The sequence below is a fragment of the Somniosus microcephalus genome, chromosome 18, assembly GCF_052327205.1.
Source record: "Somniosus microcephalus isolate GS21.2 chromosome 18, FLI_Smic_1.0, whole genome shotgun sequence".
Lineage (NCBI taxonomy): Eukaryota > Metazoa > Chordata > Chondrichthyes > Squaliformes > Somniosidae > Somniosus > Somniosus microcephalus.
Window position 1 is genome coordinate 10745532 of NC_141004.1, and position 19047 is coordinate 10764578.

General features: G+C 47.9%; 1 protein-coding gene across 1 annotated transcript in view; it reads left to right on the forward strand.

Annotated features, from left to right (window-relative positions):
- The window catches only part of ddx20 (DEAD (Asp-Glu-Ala-Asp) box polypeptide 20), a 47032-nt gene that overhangs the window by 17071 nt on the left and 10914 nt on the right, over window positions 1–19047 (forward strand). The window contains exons 3-8 of the mRNA XM_086011044.1: window positions 3254–3396; window positions 7903–8041; window positions 10063–10121; window positions 12320–12402; window positions 16424–16529; window positions 18426–18527. Of these exons, the coding sequence (XP_085867170.1) occupies window positions 3254–3396; window positions 7903–8041; window positions 10063–10121; window positions 12320–12402; window positions 16424–16529; window positions 18426–18527 (632 nt within the window). The remainder of the gene's footprint in view (window positions 1–3253; window positions 3397–7902; window positions 8042–10062; window positions 10122–12319; window positions 12403–16423; window positions 16530–18425; window positions 18528–19047) is intronic.

Sequence of the window (19047 nt, forward strand, 5' to 3'; positions counted from 1 at the left end):
CCTGCACCCTAACTCTCCGCTAACCTCGACCCCCTGCACCCTAACTCTCCGCTAACCTCGACCCCCTGCACCCTAACTCTCCGCTCTAACCTCGACCCCCTGCACCCTAACTCTCCGCTCTAACCTCAACCCCCTGCACCCTAACTCTCCGCTCTAACCTCGACCCCCTGCACCCTAACTCTCCGCTCTAACCTCGACCCCCTGCACCCTAACTCTCCGCTCTAACCTCGACCCCCTGCACCCTAACACTCCACTAACCTCGACCCCCTGCACCCTAACTCTCCGCTCTAACCTCGACCCCCTGCACCCTAACTCTCCGCTCTAACCTCGACCCCCTGCACCCTAACTCTCCGCTCTAATCTCGACCCCCTGCACCCTAACTCTCCTCTAACCTCGACCCCCTGCACCCTAACTCTCCGCTCTAACCTCGACGCCCTGCACCCTAACTCTCCGCTCTAACCTCGACCCCCTGCACCCTAACTCTCCGCTCTAACCTCGACCCCCTGCACCCTAACTCTCCTCTCTAACCTCGACCCCCTGCACCCTAACTCTCCGCTCTAACCTCGACCCCCTGCACCCTAACTCTCCTCTAACCTCGAGCCCCTGCACCCTAACTCTCCGCTCTAACCTCGACCCCCTGCACCCTAACTCTCCTCTCTAACCTCGACCCCCTGCACCCTAACTCTCCGCTCTAACCTCGACCCCCTGCACCCTAACACTCCGCTCTAACCTCGACCCCCTGCACCCTAACTCTCCGCTCTAACCTCGACCCCCTGCACCCTAACTCTCCGCTCTAACCTCGACCCCCTGCACCCTAACTCTCCGCTCTAACCTCGACCCCCTGCACCCTAACTCTCCGCTCTAACCTCGACCCCCTGCACCCTAACTCTCCGCTCTAACCTCGACCCCCTGCACCCTAACTCTCCGCTCTAACCTCGACCCCCTGCACCCTAACTCTCCGCTCTAACCTCGGCCCCCTGCACCCTAACTCTCCGCTCTAACCTCGACCCCCTGCACCCTAACTCTCCGCTCTAACCTCGGCCCCCTGCACCCTAACTCTCCGCTCTAACCTCGACCCCCTGCACCCTAACTCTCCGCTCTAACCTCGACCCCCTGCACCCTAACTCTCCGCTCTAACCTCGACCCCCTGCACCCTAACACTCCACTAACCTCGACCCCCTGCACCCTAACTCTCCGCTCTAACCTCGACCCCCTGCACCCTAACTCTCCGCTCTAACCTCGACCCCCTGCACCCTAACTCTCCGCTCTAACCTCGACCCCCTGCACCCTAACTCTCCGCTCTAACCTTGACCCCCTGCACCCTAACTCTCCGCTCTAACCTCGGCCCCCTGCACCGTAACTCTCCGCTCTAACCTCGACCCCCTGCACCCTAACTCTCCGCTCTAACCTCGACCCCCTGCATCCTAACTCTCCGCTCTAACCTCGACCCCCTGCACCCTAACTCTCTGCTCTAACCTCGACCCCCTGCACCCTAACTCTCCGCTCTAACCTTGACCCCCTGCACCCTAACTCTCCGCTAACCTCGACCCCCTGCACCCTAACTCTCTGCTCTAACCTCGACCCCCTGCACCCTAACTCTCCGCTCTAACCTCGACCCCCTGCACCCTAACTCTCCGCTCTAACCTCGGCCCCCTGCACCCTAACTCTCCGCTCTAACCTCGACCCCCTGCACCCTAACTCTCCTCTCTTAGTATCCAGCTGCATTTTGTGCATTATCCAGAACATGGATTATATTCTTGCACACGTCAAGAGTGCAGAACACTTCTGATCACCTATGCAATCACGTACTTGAAATTTGACCGTCTATGCAAGTTAGAACCTGCACAATGGGGCTATAGGCTTTTGGCATCTCCGCTTCAGCTGTGCTTTAGGAAGAAGATAGTATATTTGCACTGAACATGTGGCTTAATATTTTAGAGGATGTGTACATCTGAAATGTGTATTTGCTCAAAGCAATGCTAGACACTTATCGGAGTACAGAACAACTATTTGTAATCTACATTAATGATTTGGATGAAGAGACCGAGTGTAATGTATCCAACTTTGCAGGTGATACAAAGATGGGTGGGAAAGCAAGTTGTGCAGAGGACTCAAATCTGCAAAGGGATATAGACAGGCTAAGTGAGTGTGCAAACATTTGGCAGATGGAGTATAATGTGGGAAAGTGCGAGGATATCCACATTGGCAGGAAAAATAAAAAAGCAAATTATTATTTAAATGGAGAGATTACAAAATGCTACAGTTCAGAGGGACCTGGGGGTCCTTGTGCATGAAACGCAAAAAGTTAGCATGCAGGTACAGCAAGTAATCAAAAAGGCAAATGGAATGTTGGCCTTTATTTCAAGGGGGTTGGAGTATAAAAGCAGGGAAGTCCTGCTACAATTGTACAGGGTATTGGCGAGACCACAGCTTGAGTACTGCGTACAGTTTTGGTCTCCTTATTTAAGGAAGGATATACTTGCATTGGAGGCAGTTCAGAGACGATTCACTCGGTTAATTCCAGAGATGAGGGGGTTGACTTATGAAGAAAGGTTGAGCAGGTTGGGCCTATACTCATTGGAATTTAGAAAAACGAGAGGTGATCTTATTGGAACATAAGATACTGAGGGGGCTCGACAAGGTAGATGCAGAGAGGATGTTTCCCCTCGTGGGGAAATCTAGAACTCGGGGGCACAGTCTCAGAATAAAGGGTCGCTCTTTTAGAACTGAGATGAGGAGGAATTTCTTCTCTGAGGGTCGTAAATCTGTGGAATTCTCTGCCCCAGAGAGCGGTGGAGGCGGAGTCATTAAATACATTTAAAGTGGAGATAGACAGATTTTTGCAAGATAAGGGAGTGAAGGGTTATGGGGAGCGGGCGGGGAAGTGGCTTTGAGCCCAAGATCAGCCATGATCTTCTTGAATGGCGGAGCAGGCTCGAGGGGCCAACAGGCCTATTCCTGCTCCTATTTCTTATGTTCTTAACCGCCAGCTGCAGAATCTAGAACGTGAAGTGGAGTTTGAATCACTTCAACCTCCCCACTCGCTTGAAATAGACCCCGGTATACTCCCCTTCAGTATATTGTTGCAACATATATTTTAAATTTTTACCTGCTCGTTAAAGTTAGGTTTTGTATAATAAATATCGATCTCCGCAAGTCCAAACACCACCTTGCATTAATCCTCGAAGTTACAGTGGTTGTGAAGCAGCATGGAGAGGTCCTAAAGATTTCACGTTCCATTGTTTCTCTACAGCTGGATTTATTCCTCGCTACCGTCAAATAAGCAGATGGTGGCACTATCTGCCACATACCCAGAGTCGCTGGCCCATCATTTAACGAGGTACATGAGGGATCCCAGCTTCGTCCGACTGAACCCCACCAATTCAGCACTCATTGGTGAGTCCTCCTTAACTTGCACTGTTTAATGGTTTGAAAAGTAAAAACGGCAGGAGAGAGGCGACAGATGCTGTATATTTTTATTTAATCATTCACGGGATGTGGGCATCGCTGGCAAGGCCGGCATTTCTTGCCCATCCCTAATTGCCCTTGAGAAGTTGGTGGTGAGCCACCTTCTTGAACCGCTGCAGTCCGTGTGGTGAAGGTGCTCCCACAGTGCTGTTAGGGAGGGAGTTCCAGGATTTTGACCCAGCGCCGCCGATATATTTCCAAGTCAGGATGGTGTGTAACTTGGAGGTGGTGTTGTTCCCATGCGCCTGCTGCCCTTGTCCTTCTAGGTGGAAGAGGTTGCGGGTTTGGGAGGTGCTGCCGAAGAAGCCTTGGCGAGTTGCTGCAGTGCATCTTGTAGATGGTACACACTGCAGCCACGGTGTGCCGGTGGTGGAGGGAGTGAATGTTTAAGGTGGTGGATGGGGTGCCAATCAAGCGGGCTGCTTTGTCCGAGATGGTGTCGAGCTTCTTGAGTGTTGTAGGAGCTGCACTCATCCAGGCAAGTGGAGAGTATTGAAACCAAGGCGGGTAAGTGGAGTTATCAGTTGTCTGACTGCAGAGCAGCCCGCAACTGCGGAATGAGTGCCCAAAGACTTCCACTCCCCGTGACTGGCGTCTCTCCTCTTGATTTATTTAGTCTGAAAACTGAGAGGAGAGATTGGTCAAAATCGGACTGACAGATCCTGACATGGGCGCTTAGTAATTGAAGGGTGGGGGGTGGCGATTTTTATTTCCAGAATCGCTGGCATGTGTCCACTTCAATATATCACTGAGCAAGTGGAACACGAACCGTATTTGGATTTTATAGCACCTTATCACATTGTTGAAATGTCTCCTGAGTGCGTCACATAATGAATTACTTTTGGAGCGTGGTGAGTGTTATTGCTTTGGCAGAGGCAGCAGCCTTTCTACCCAGGCAACTTCCCACAAACAGCAGGAAGGTTTACCGACATCCCCATTTTTTTGTTCCCCTGCTGGTATTTGTTGAGGCCGGGGACACGCAGAGAATTCCCTGCTCCGATTACTGCCATGGGATCGTTCGCAGTAATCGCAGCGGATAGGCACGGCCTCGCTTCAACGTCTCGCTTCTGACAGTGCAGTAATCCCCGCCGCACTGCAGCAGAGTGTCAGCCCAGTTGGAAGCGAGGGGAAAATAAAATGTGTTTTTATTAAAAAAGAATGTAGCCTGCTAGCACTTGCTTGTCTTGGCTCACACATCCCTGAAGGTTGGCTACTTTGCATGAGGGCGTCTCGTCAAGGTGAGGAGTGGAGAGCCTTCAAGTAGGAGAGAGGAGGAAATCCGATTTTGGGGGGGGGGGGGGGAACTTGTTTTGTTTGGTTCTGTTCAAGAACTTAACAGAAATAAGTAACAATTAAATGTCATTTGTCGCAGCTTGGGGTGTTGCAGTTCCCACACCCCCGACAAAATCGTCACCTGTGTGTTCCTTAAGCTGCTGCTGTTTGCAAGATGTTAAGGGGCACTGATAGGGTAGAGAGAAACGATTTCCGCTGGTTGGGGAGTCTAGGGCCAGCGGCCACAGTCTAAAAATTAGAGCCAGACCTTCGGGAGTGAAATTAGGAAACACTTCCACGCACACAGGGTGGTAGACTTTTGGAACCCTCTTCTGCAAACGGCGATTGATGCTGGGTCAATTGTTCATTTTAAATCTGAGATTGATAGATTTTTGTTAACCAAAGGTATTAAGGGATATGGGGCAAAGGCGGGTATGTGGAGTTAGGTCGCAGATCTCATTGAATGGAGGAACAGGCTCGATGGGCTAACTGGTCTACTCCTGTTCCTGTGTTCCTTGCCTATGGCTTCAGCGACAACTTTGTGTCCTGAACCTTTTGAAATGGTTCCAGTGGATCACCACAGTCCCTGTAGGCGTTCAGTACGTCAAGTTGCTGTTCTGGAGATCGGTTACTAGGTGCGGTGGGCGGGGGGTGGGGGGGGATGAGAAGAGGCTGTACACTATGTGAACCGATGAGCTAAAGGATCCTCTTTCGACAGATGCTGACTGGCCTGCTGAGTGTTCCCAGCACTTTCTGGGGGTTTTTTTTATTTCCAGCGTTTGCAATTTTCTTTTGTCTTTTTACTGCCCGTTTAGTGATGTCCTTGAACATGGGCAGCACGGTGACATAGCGGTTAGCACTGTTGCCTCACAGCGCCAGGGACCCGGGTTCGAATCCGGCCTCGGGCGACTGTCTGTGTGGAGTTTGCACATTCTCCCCGTGTTTGCGTGGGTTTACTCCGGGTGCTCCGGTTTCCTCCCACAGTCCAAAGATGTGCGGGTTAGGTTGATTGGCTATGATAAATTGACCCTTAGTGTTAGGGGGATTAAATACGTGGGGTTACGGGGATAGGGTGGGATATGTGTCGGTGCAGGCTTGATGGGCCGAAATGGCCTCTATCTGCACTGTGGGTTTCTGTGATTCTGTGAACGTGTTATTTCAATCACAGAGCGTGATTAAGATGGTAACCAAGTTTCAAGCTTGTCCCCAGTGTTAACAGCGATGACGTTTTTAAACCACTTTATTCTTTTAAAGCTGCCAGTTTTTTTTAGCCCAACCCCACCAAACTCATCACCTAATGTGCTAAAGCAAATAATGATCTTCCACCTGGGGATATTTTGTGCCCGTTTGGGCCACCCTCCCTTGTGTTGAGCTTTGCTGAGCTACAGTTCTACGGGAGTCAGCAGTAGTTTGTCCAAAGCGGCCACTTTTCGCATGAGCCTTGGTGTTGAGCCTCAGCAGACTATTTGGCTGTGGGTGGCATCACGAGTAAACCAACCCTATCATCATTGGTTGTCCACGCGGGTGTGCTAATCCAGCGGGGGTCGGTAGGTAGAGAGCAGGGGTAAGGATCCCAGGCATTATCTGTACTCTCCCCATTCCCCCCCACCCCCATGAGGTGTGAGGCTAATTGTAGCTCATGAGTTGTTGCCTTATCTCTGTGGCTCAGTACCAAACTATTTGATTCATTTACCCACGTAAGAATTAGGAGCAGGAGTAGGCCATTCGGCCCTTCGAGCCTGCTCCGCCATTCAGTATGATCATGGCGATCTTGTACCTCCACTCCACTTTCCTGCCCGATCTCCATATCCCTTGATTCCCCTAGAGCCCAAAAATCTATCGATCTCAGCCTTGAATATACTCAACAACTGAGCATCCACAGCCCTTTGGGGTAGAGAATTCCAAAGATTCACAACCCACCTATTGCAGGAGGGGATGGGTTTATTAATCTTGTTTATCCCTCGCAATACTGAGGTGTTATTTAGCCATCTTTAACATCTCTCGGTACCCTCTGAAACTGTCCCTGACTTGAATGATGCGAAAGTCCAAAGAGAGGTGAAGGTCTGATAGAACTCGGTTCATAAAGGATCTGAAGTAGCTGTATGATTTATTTATAAGTAAGCGTTGCTAATTCCAGGTAACATTTCACGTTGAGGAATTAACTTTTTTTTTTGAGAATATTTTAGCCAATTAAGTGCTGTGTTTGAGCCAGTCTTGCAAACAGAAAGAAAAGAAAGACTTGCATTTCTATAGCACCTTTCATGACCACTGGACGTCTCAAAGCGCTTTACAGCCAATGAAGTACTTTTTTTTTTTTTGAAGTGTTGCCACTGTGGTGATGTGGGAAACACGGGAGCCAATCTGCGCACAGCAAGCTCCCACAAACAGCAATGCGATAATGACCAGATCATCTGTTTTTTGTTATGTGGGCACATTTGGTTGAAAATGGCCTCAGTGCTGATGTTTTTCTGTACTGTGTCCAAGTGAACTGTGGAAGAACACCCCAGCAGTGTAGTTAGGGTCTATTATTCTTCCCTTCTAAGCTTGGTTTGTGGCTGGACACAGTACAGGAAACTCTCGATTTACCGGCACCTAAATAACCGGAAATCTCTGTTAACCGGCAAAATTCAGGAGTAGGTTCAGGTAATTTTTACTTCATATTAGTGGCTGTTCCTGGATCTGTGGCTGTGTAACAGGGGTTCCTACACTTGTTGCTAAGCAACAGGGACGTTTGGTCTGTGGCCGGGGTTCCTGCAGCTGTTGCTAAGCAACAGGGAAGCCTGGATTTGTTGCTGTGTATGGGGCTCTCGTACCTTTAACTATAACTCTCTCTAATCCGGACTTTTTGATAAACTGGCACCACGTCGGTGCCGGATAAAAGGGTTTCCTGTAGTTGGAGCTGTACAACACTAGGGTCAACCCTGGTGCTTACCGATCTGTCAGAGCAGAGCAATTTGAGGTGATGAATTGAGTCTAATTACAAGAAGTCTCTTGCACACCATTAAAACCTATTAATTTAAATATAACTTTTATGTTCATCTTGCACATTTGGTATCAGTGCTCTAAATCTAGTGACGCACTGATCTTCTGTGACCACGTGTAATGGATTAAGCCAGTCTTTTGTTTTATTTTTAATCCAGATTTAATATTTCTATCCAACAGGGCTGAAGCAGTTTTACAAGGTTGTGAATTCCTACCCACTTCCACACAAGATCTTCGAGGAGAAAGTGCAGCATTTACTGGAGTTGTTCAGCAAGATCCCCTTCAACCAGGCCTTGGTCTTCTCTAACCTTCACAGCAGGTACAGCGGACGCATTCGATAATCCTCTGGGTGTGGCGTTGTCATAGAATCATCGATTCATAGAATCGTACAGCACAGGAGGCGGCCATTTGGCCCATCGTGCCTGTGCCGGCTCTTTGAACGAGCTCTTCAATTAGTCCCACTCCCCCTCGCTCTTTCCTAATATCTCTACAAATTTTTCCCCTTCCAAGTATTTATCCAATTCCCTTTTGAAAGTTACTATTGAATCTGTATCCACCGCCCTTTCAGGCAGCGCGTTCCAGATCACAACAACTCGCTGCGTACATTTTTTTCTCCTCATCTCACCATATTCTTTTGTTACTGACCCTTAAATCTGTGCCCTCTGCTTACTGACCCTTCTGCCACGAGAAACAGTATCTCCTTATTTACTCTTATCAAAACCCTTCATGATTTTGAACACCTCTATTAAATCTCCCCTTGACCTTCTCTGATCTACGGAGAACAGCCTCAGCCTCTCCGGTCTCCATGCCAACACGGCCTGCTTACCAGTACATCTAGCCCGTGAGAGAGCCCCGGTCCGGGTAACGCAGAGAGCGGGATAGAAATGTATTTATGGTTACCGATTAACAATTTTACACCAGACGTCATTTTCAAAATAAGAATATTTAGTTATGCAAGAAACCAGCTTAATTCAGATTTTCATCATCGCCGTCACCAGTTGCTGGTTTGGATGATGGAGGTACAGGAAACTTTCTGGTATCCGGCACTGACGGGACCGAGCTGGTGCCATTAGATCAAAACTGCCGTAGAAACCAGCGCTAATGTTAAAACATACGGAGCTCAGAGCTCCGTGTGAAGCAACAAACCCTGTCGCTTAGCAACAGCTTCAAAACAGTCGGCGCAGCTTGCAAGCGTCTAGCTGAAGCTGTTGCTTAGCTACAGAGACGCGTGCAGAGCCAGGATTGGAGAAAAGAAGCAACGAAAAGAAAAAAAATGATCTGAACCGACTCCTGAATTTTGCCGGTAGATAGAGCTTTCCGGACATTTAACCTCCGGATAAAAGAAAGTTTCCTGTAGTAAGCAATGGGGTACAGCACAATAATGGATTTGAGTGGGACACTGGTTTGTATCTGGGAAGGGGTGTTGTCTCACATGGTGAGTTCCTGGTCTTACCTTCAGGGAGAGTGGTTTGTAGGAGAGCGATGCACCCATCGACCAATGTAGAGCTGCGTTCCAGTGGGAACCTCCTTGGCCCAGTTCATGTCAGTCAGAGAATTTACCAACTGCATGTTTAAAAAGAAAGACTTGCATTTCTATAGCATCTTTCACGACCACCGGACGTCCCAAAGTGCTTTACAGCCAATGAAGTACTTTTTGAAGTGTAGTCACTGTTGCAATGTAGGAAATACGGCAGCCAATTTGTGCACAGCAAGCTCCCACAAACAGCAATGTGATAATGACCAGATAATCTGTTTTCGTGATGTTGCTTGAGGAATAAATATTGGCCCCAGGACACTGGGGATAACTCCCCTGCTCCTCTTCGAAATAGTGCCCTGGGATCTTTTACACCCACCTGAGAGAGCAGACAGGACATCTGTTTAACGTCTCATCTGAAAGATGGCACCTCTGACAGTGCAGCACTCCCTCAGTACTGCACTGGCAGTGTCAGCCTAGATTTTTGTGCCCAAGTCTCTGGAGTGGGACTTGAACCCACGACCTTCTGACTCGGAGAGAGAGTGCTGCACACTGAGCCACAGCTGCCATGTCGCCTGCCTGTGATTTTCAATCTTTATTCCCTCCTCTTGCCTGTAAAACACCCATGGGTGTATGAACAGCATGGGCAGAAGAGGTTATACCTTACTGGTTGACAGTGAGATCCAGTGTAAATAGACAGATGAATGCTGTAGCCTTTCTCCCAGCATCTCTTTAAATTAAAACCCTGTCGTGTCTCTAACTGATCAGTGTTTTGGTAACTTTTCTGTTGTATTGCAAAAATATTTAAAAAAAAATAACTTATAGAAATGTCACGAGTAATTTTTGTGTCTTTCATATTGTAATAGAGCCCAGCGCCTAGCAGACATTCTCACCTCCAAAGGACTTCCTGCAGTCTGCATTTCAGGTGAGTGACGTTCTGTGTTGCAGATGTATAACTTGCTGCCTGTCTCTTCCAAGATTTGCCTATTGGCCTGGAGTTTCCGCTCTGTTACGCTGTTTTTTTCAGAGCGAAAGATCGCGGATATTTTGGCACAAATCGGGTTTCCGCGATCTTTCGCGCTAGTTTAAAAAAAAAATCGCGCTAGAAGCCGATCCCACCCGCAAAATTTCCACACCCCTAGGGTGAATTGATCGCCATGGTGAGTTCCCACTAATGGCGCTTGTTTACGGGCCTTGGTGGAGGCTCCAGGAATTAAGCTGGTTCTTTTGGGCGCAAGGGCAATAATAGGCACGTTTTAAAAGCTTTTGAATATACTGTAATTCTTTTTTTAATTTACTTAGAAACTGACGAGTATAACTAGCAACTGGTCCTGTATATTTTTTGTCATTTTCAGTCATTTAAAATTGGGTTACTCACAGGTGGCGGAATGACACTGATTTAAAAAAATGTTTATTTTTGTGATCACGTCTGTGATTGAAATAACACCTACAAGGACATCACTAAACGGGCAGTGAAAAGCAAAACAAAATTGCAAACGCTGGAAATCAAACAAAATAAACCCAGAAGGTCCCGGGAACACACTGCAGCAATGTTCCCTCTAAATTTTCTTTATTGTGTGTGGCCTGTTTATTTCAGTGCGTGGTACGTTTAGATTTTGCAGCACGGCCGCGCACGCGCTGTATCTTCGAGGGAACCGTGTGTGAGAGCGGCCTGCGCCGGTACCTTCCAGATCGCTGCACGGCCGCGCACGCACTGTATCTTCGAGGGAACCGCGTGTGTGAGCGGCCTGCGCGGTACCTTCCAGATCGCTGCACGGCCGCGCACGCGCTGTATCTTCGAGGGAACCGCGTGTGAGCGGCCCGCGCAGTACCTTCCAGATTGCTGCACGGCCGCGCACGCGCTGTATCTTCGAGGGAACCGCGTGTGAGAGCGGCCTGCGCGGTACCTTCCAGATCGCCACACGGCCGCGCATGTCTGCAGCTCTTGGAGGGAACATTGCTCAGCAGGCCAGTCAGCATCTGTAGAAAGAGATGAGTTGATGTTAAGGGTGTGGACACTTTTTGATCAACGTTAGCTCATCTGTGTTAATCGAACTGTTACCGCTCAGAATATTTTTTTAAAGCAAAACTTTAAAAAGAAAATCAGGTTTTAAAACGCTGTCCGATTGTGTTGGTTCATGGCAGATTTTGCGATCGGTGATTTTAATGGAAACGAGAGAGAGAGAGAAAAAAACACTTTGCAAAACAGGTGCAAGAGTGCCGATTGTGCTTGAAGAGGCAACTCTACTCCTTGATACTTTTAAAAATTTGACAAGTCCGAATTCGAAGACTCCACCTGCACCCCTTCCCTCTGATCATCCTCCTTTCCTCTCCTGAAGGTCCTGACATATCGGGGTGCAGTTCTTTGGAGGCTGGTTCCGAGTGGACTTCCATTCATGCGTGAGCATAGACTGAGAGCCGGTGGGAGGCTGCTCACCTGTGGAGGGAAGCACAGCCCTAGCCTGATCGGGTCCTTGCCCTTGTGCCCACATCTGTGCATTTTGCAGCAGGGTCCACGGGGTAGCATCCAGAATGGAATATTCCTCCCCTCTGTTACTGAGGCACGTTGTGGGGCTGTCCAGACTAAGGTCTGCTAATTGTGTATAGACCAGTTGAACTTTCGACACCACCTCCCAAACCCGCGACTTCTACCACCTAGAAGGACAAGGGCAGCAGGCGCATGGGAGCACCACCACTTCCAAGTCACACACCATCCTGACTTGGACATATATCGGCCATTTCTTCATCGTCACTGGGTCAAAATCCTGGAACTCCCTCCCTAACGGCACTGTGGGAGCACCTTCACCACACGGACTGCAGCGGTTCAAGAAGGCAGCTCACCACCACCTTCTCAAGGGCAATTAGGGATGGGCAATAAATGCTGGCATTGCCAGTGACAAACTCATCCCATGAACGAATAAAAAGAACTCTCTGGTCTGATTATCTCAGTTTCACACTGCGGGAGGTATCTATTGGGGAAGTCATAGTGAGCACAATTAAATTGTAACGTTGCAAAACCCAATATGTTGATAAATACGGTTCATTAATCCAGATGACTAAATGCTGTTTATAGCTCGCAATATATTGCTACTTTCCACTCATCTGTGTATTTTTCTTCCTTAGGCAACATGAACCAGAACCAGCGACTTGAAGCCATGTCTAAACTAAAACAGTTCAAATGTCGTGTCCTCATTTCCACTGACCTGGTGAGTTTTCTAATGCACTTGATCAGCCAGCAACTAGGCTCGTAAGAAATTTAAATTCAGTTCATTAAACCTGAAATATAAAAAGCTAGCTTCAGTTACCGGATTGTCTTAAAAACCCCACCTGGTTCACTAATGTCGTTTTAGGGAGGGAAATCTGCTGTCCTTACCCGGTCTGGCCTATATGTGACTCTTGACTGCCCTCTGAAATGGCGGCTCACCACCACCTTCTCAGCCCACATCCCGAGAATGAATTAAAAAAAAAAACTGCTACAGATAACCCTGAAAGTCAATGCTCTTAACAGAGTAGGTAGACTTAGCTGGAAGCTCGCCAGCGCTCTGGTACGCTGCATTGTTTACCCAGTTAGAATCCTGCAGTAACTTTATGCACATTTGGGAGGGGGGCTTGGCTTTCTGAACTTGAGTAAGTGAGCTGTGTTCTTGTAGGGAAAGCCTGCACTTCACAACAGGCGAAGGGAAACTATCTGTGAATTTCTTACTAGTTTGGGTTGCAGTCTCCTGTGCATTGGTCATAGAACGCTAAGCACGGGAAGAGCCCGTTGTGCCTGTACTGGTGCTAGTTCTGTATCAGCTATCCACTCGGATCCCATTTTCCTGCTTTATTATTGTAGCCCTTGATGTCTTCCACCACCAGGTGTTTATCTCGTTCGCACTTGTGTTTGCAGACAACACAAAGCTGGGTGGGCGTGTGTGCTGTGAGGAGGATGCAGATAAACTCCTGTATGATTTGGACAGGTTGGGTGATTGGGCAGATGCATGGCAAATGCAGTATAATGTGGATAAATGCGAGGTTATCCACTTCGGTGGCAAAAACAGGAAGGCAGATTATTATCTGAACGACAATAGATTGGGAGAAGGGGAAGTGCAACGCAACCTGGGTGTCCTTGTGCACCAGTCGCTGAAGGTAAGCATGCAGGTGCAGCAGGCGGTTAAGAAGGCAAATGGTATGTTGGCCTTCATAGCAAGAGGATTCGAGTACAGGAACAAGGATGTCTTGCTGCAGTTGTACAGGGCCTTGGTGAGACCACACCTTGAGTATTGCGTGCAGTTTTGGTCGCCTTATCTGAGGAAGGATGTTCTTGCCATGGAGAGAGCGCAGCGAAGATTCACCAGACTGATACCTGGGATGGCAGGAATGCCGTATGAGGAGAGATTGGGTCGATTGGGCTTATACTCGCTGGAGTTTAGAAGAATGAGAGGGGATCGCATTGAAACTTATAAAATTCGAACAGGACTAGATGCAGAAAGGATGTTCCCAATGGCGGGGGAGTCCAGAACCAGGGGTCACAGTCTAAGGATAAGGGGTAAGCCATTTAGGACTGAGATGAGGAGGAATTTCTTCACCCAGAGAGTGGTGAACCTGTGGAATTCTCTACCACAAAAGGCAGTTGAGGCCAATTCATTAAATATATTCAAGGAGGAGTTGGATATATTTCTTAAGGCTAAAGGGATCAAGGAATATGGGGAGAAAGCAGGGACAGGGTACTGAATTTGGATGATCAGCCATGATCTAATTAACTGGCGGAACAGGCTTGAGGGGCCGAATGGCCTACTCCTGCTCCTATCTTCTATGTTTCCATGTTATTGACTCAGCTACCTGTTGTAATGCACACCGTATTCTAATAACCTTTGCATTAAAAAGTCCTTTCCCCTCCCCCTTCATGTTTCCAGCATTAATCCTAGGTTTGTGCCTTGTTGCCGTACCGCAGAACATGGTCTTTAATTATTTTAAGAATTGAGGGATATGGGGCTCGGGCGGGAAGGTGGGGTTGAGGTAGATGATCAGCCATGATCTTATTGAATGGCGGAGTAGGCGAATGTGCCTACTCCTGCTCCTGTTTCTTATGTCTTGCGTTACTACAGCACCTTTCGCGACCTCAGGGCGTCCCAAAGCGCTTGCCAGCCAATGAAGTACTTTTGGAGTGTAGTCACTTGTAATGTAGGAAACGCGGAGCCATTGTGCGCACAGCAAGCTCCCACAAACAGCAATGTGATAATGACCAGGTCATCTGAGGGGTTTTTAGTGATGTTGATTGAGGGATAAATAGTGGCCAGGACACCGGGGAAAGCTCCCCTGCTCTTCGATCAGTAGCGGGTGATGTTTTACATCCACCTGAAAGGACGAGCATCTTTAGATTGCTTTGCTCACAAGTCGGACACCCAAGAATAACTTGATAATTTACACCCAAAAGGAGGAGAGTGCTGGTATCACGGATTTAGTAAAGTTAGTGTCTTGGAGAAACTGCTGTAAATTGTTCAGTACAATCTGGCTTCTCTCTGGGCAATGTTTACAAAGCTCTCCGAGATCCTCTAGTGGCAATGGCTGGTTATTGCAGTTTTGTGTTCATTGCACTGAAAATATATCGGTAAAATATTTTGCGGGGCTTCTCCTGATCTCTTACCGTAACTTTAGCGACAACAGCCGTTTACGCCTTTCTGTGCCCCGAGGAATTTTTACTCTTGTTTAAATGCAAGATCTCTCCTTTCATTCATTTTGATTCAATGCCTTTCCCTGGAAACTTATTCCACAACTTTACATCAAATCTACAACACAGAAACAGGCCATTCGACCCAACTGATCTGTGCCGGTGTTTATGCTCCACATGAGCCTCCTCCCGCTCTACTTCATCTCACCCTATCAAAATATCATTCTGTTCCTTTCTCTCTCATGTTTATCTAACGTCCCCTTAAATGTATCTGTACTATTCACCTCAACCACTCCCTGTGGTAGCGAGTTCCACATTCTCACCACTCTCTGGGTAAAGATATTTCTCATGAATTCCTGATTGGATTTAATAGTGACTAGCTTATAGTTATGGTCCCTAGTTTTGGACGCGCCCTCCCCTCCCCACAATTGGAAATATTTCTCTACATCTACCCTATCAAATATCTCCATCAGGTCACCCCCCACTTAGAATGAAAAGTTCCGTGCTTACTCCTAATTTAGTTTTTAACTTGTGTCCCCCAAGTATTTGAACCTTCACCGTCGTGAACACTCTTTCCTGTTGAATTAGGGTGTCTTTACACTGTTGGCTCCTAGCGTCAGTATGCACCCGAGAGGTGAAACCCTGGAAATTCCTTTAGTGATGAAGCGTGCCTACTGTTCCCTCGCTTACTGGGCCAGTGTCTTCTGATGCTTATTGTGCTGTATACGCGCATTACCAGATTATTTATTTTTTGTTCATTCACGCGATGGCAAGGCCAGCATTTATTATCCATCCCTAATTGCCCTTAACGGAATGACTTGCTCGGCCATTTCAGAGGGCAGTTAAGAGTCAACCACATTGCTTGAGGGTCTGGAGTCACATATAGACTGGGTACTGACGGTAAATTTCCTTCCCTGAAGGGCATTAGTGAACCAGACGGGTTTTTAGGACAATCCGGTAGTTACATGGTCACCAACTTTTTATTCCAGATTTACTGGTGGGATTTGAACTTGTGTCTCTGGATTATAAGTCCAGTAACCTAACCGCTGTGCGTTCCCTAATGTTGGGTCTCTTGCTTAGTTCTGCAATACTGTTGAATTTAATGGAAAAATATATCCTTAACTCTCATTTCCAAAAAGGGAGGCGATTGTTCTCATCGTTATGAGCCGATTTTTCTGTTGCACGTCGTTTAAATAAAACGTTAAACTCCGAGCCGCACAAACCACGAGGAAGGATTCCAGTTCCATCAGTATAAGTCGTGTCAGCTGGGGCAGGGGGCAAAGATGCTACAATTGGTCTCCACCTTCTCCGTTAGGGGAGCGAACAATCGGCCAGTGTGCAAGTTCCTGATCGCAATCCAGTGACCCCTGTTGGAAGATTTGTATGTGGGCAACTGGCTGGGGCTGGATTGTCTTATTCTCTCTCCTCCCCGTAGTATGCTGCACATAAGTGGCCCACAAAAATTAGAAAGCTTGGATGCTACTACACTAGGCTGCGGGAGCGGGAGATGTGTATGGATTTACTGTGGCGTAAAGGTGTTCTTTATTTATACAGCAGTGTGTGTCTGTCTCTTTCAGACTTCCAGAGGGATTGATGCAGAGAAAGTGAACCTGGTTGTTAACCTTGATGTGCCCCAGGACTGGGAGACGTACATGCATCGAATCGGAAGAGCTGGCCGCTATGGTACGAATTACATAGAGTTTACAGCCCAGAAACGGGCCAGCCGGCCCAACTGGTCCATGTCGGGGTTTATGCTCCACACGGGACTCGACTCCGCACATTGCTTCATCTTGCTCTATCCACATATCCTTCTGCTCCTTTCTCCCTCGTACTGAAGATGTTCTGTGGCTTTCTGACATTACTTTATAACGGGTGGTTCGTGAAAATGCTACTGCGAATGTTTTTAGAAATCTATGCGTAAAAGATTGAACTCTTTCTATCGAACCTATTTCTACGAATTAAGGGAAGGAACATTCTGCTAATTTGCTTCACGGTCCTAAATGTAATAAAGGGCGATGCCTGTGCTCTTGCTGGTATCTCTCGCTCTGGTTTATGCTTGAGAACTGCTAGCTTAGAAGTATCTCGAGCAGGCATTTTGTGATGTAATGATTACCCAGCCTGCTCCAACACCACTGATGGGGGACAGTGGATTATGGGTTGAATGCAACGTTCTCGCTAAGCTGCACAGCCGTGCAGTGGCCTGGTTGTCCCGCGCAGGCTGACCACCGGCTTTCTGTGCAAGGAACCGCGCCTGTGCGAACATTCGAATGGGCCGCACAGCCACTTAAAGGGACTGCGTACCCCCCCCCAAAAAAAATTAGAGGGAACATTGGTTGAATGTACGTTCCCTGTAAAAGCAGTAATCCAATTAGGAGATTGATGCAATGTCCCTGAATCGACTATAAAGCCAGAGTGGTTTATGGCTGTTGTCTGCACTTGGAGATTGGATTATTGACGTAAACTTGTTATGTTGCTTTTGATAATGTACAGGCAATAACTTTCATAGAAACATAGAAGATAGGAGCAGGAGTAGGCCATTCGGCCCCTCGAGCCTGCTTCGCCATTCAATGCGATCATGGCTGATCATCCAAATTCAGTACCCAGTCCCTGCTTCCTTCCCTGTTGAGGTATATGAATAATGGCTGTGCCATCTCGACCTGCGGCATTACTGGGCCGTGGGTTCAAGCCCCACTCCAGAGACTTGAGCACACAATCTAGGCTTGCACTCCAGTACAGCACTGAGGGAGTGCTCAATTGTCGGAGGTGCCGTCTTGCGGATGAGACGTTAAACCGAGGCCCCGTCTTTTGGCTCAGATGGAAGTAAAATAACCCACGCCGCTATTCAAAGAACAGCAAGAGTTCGCCCGGTGTTGTGGCCAGCACTTATTTCTCTCATAATGGCACCAAAACCAGATTAGTTGATGATTTATCTCATTTGTGGAGCCTTGTTGTACACAATTAGCTGTCAAGTTAGCCTATATAAGTAACTGCACTTCAAAAGGTGATTCATTAGCTATGAAGCGCTTTGGGATGTGAAAGACGTTTTATCTAAGTGCAAGCTAAGCCTTGCTGCCTACCTGTCACTACTCAGTAGGCCCGACTGGAAAGTGGCGGCTGGGGAATATGGACTGTGGACGTCGTTGAGCTTGGCTGCGAACAATGTTCCCGCCAAAGTGCGCTCGCGTGGGGCCGCACAGTAATCTGCAAGGTTCCGCGCGGACCGCTCCCCGGCTTTTCCATTGTACACACCGCGCATACACAAATTTAAAGGGACCGCGCATTAAAAGAAACAAGCCGCGCAGAATAAAGCGCAGCTCACGGGGGAACACTGACTGTGAAGCCTTCTGCAGTCGAATAACCTGGTGCTCCAGGTTCACGCATGAAGGAATGGCCACTAAGGGGAAGTACTGGAGAGCAGTGAGTGGAATCGTATGCCAACACGAGGCAGTGCTTTTAGAAAAGCGGAGGTGAAAATTATACGGGGAAAGTTACAATTTTTTTTAATAATGTGGTATTAATGAGTCTTTTTGAATACTAGATAAAACCTTGCATCTTAATATTCTTTTGATATTCATTCAGGCACTCAAGGCTTGGCTGTAACTTATTGTTGCCGTGGTGAAGAGGAGAATGAGTTGGGGCTAATAGCACAGCGATGCAATCTTCAGCTCCTGTGTCTGCCTGGTAGGTGAAGACCGTGAATTTAATTGAAAGTGCGATCTGCTGCTAAATTGTTTTTAACTGGAGCCAAGTTGTAACTGCGTACTGTAACCGTTAACAAAAACGGTTTCATTTTTAGGATAACTTACTGACTCCATTTTATTTCAGTGCCCTTTTAATATCTCAAAGTCTAACTGTTGAGTACACAGCGCCTCTGGTCAGTCGGTGTTTGTTTTGTTGAGGGAATGGTGCAGATTGGAAAATGTTCGCAAGCTTCAGGCTGCAGACAGCATCAAGTAACTGGCTTTCTCTCTCTTGTGAGATGTTTTGCCCCTGTAACAAAATGTGACATTGGGTTGTGACGGGACCAAAGTGTCAGCCGTGGCTCAGTGGGCAGCGCTCTTGCCTCTCAGGCAGAAGGTTCTGGGTTCAAATCCCACTCCAGAGACTTGAACACAAAAATCTAGGTTAGAATCATAGAATGGTCACAGCACAGAAGGAGGCCATTCGGCCCGTCGAGCCCGTGCTGACTCTCTGCAAGAGC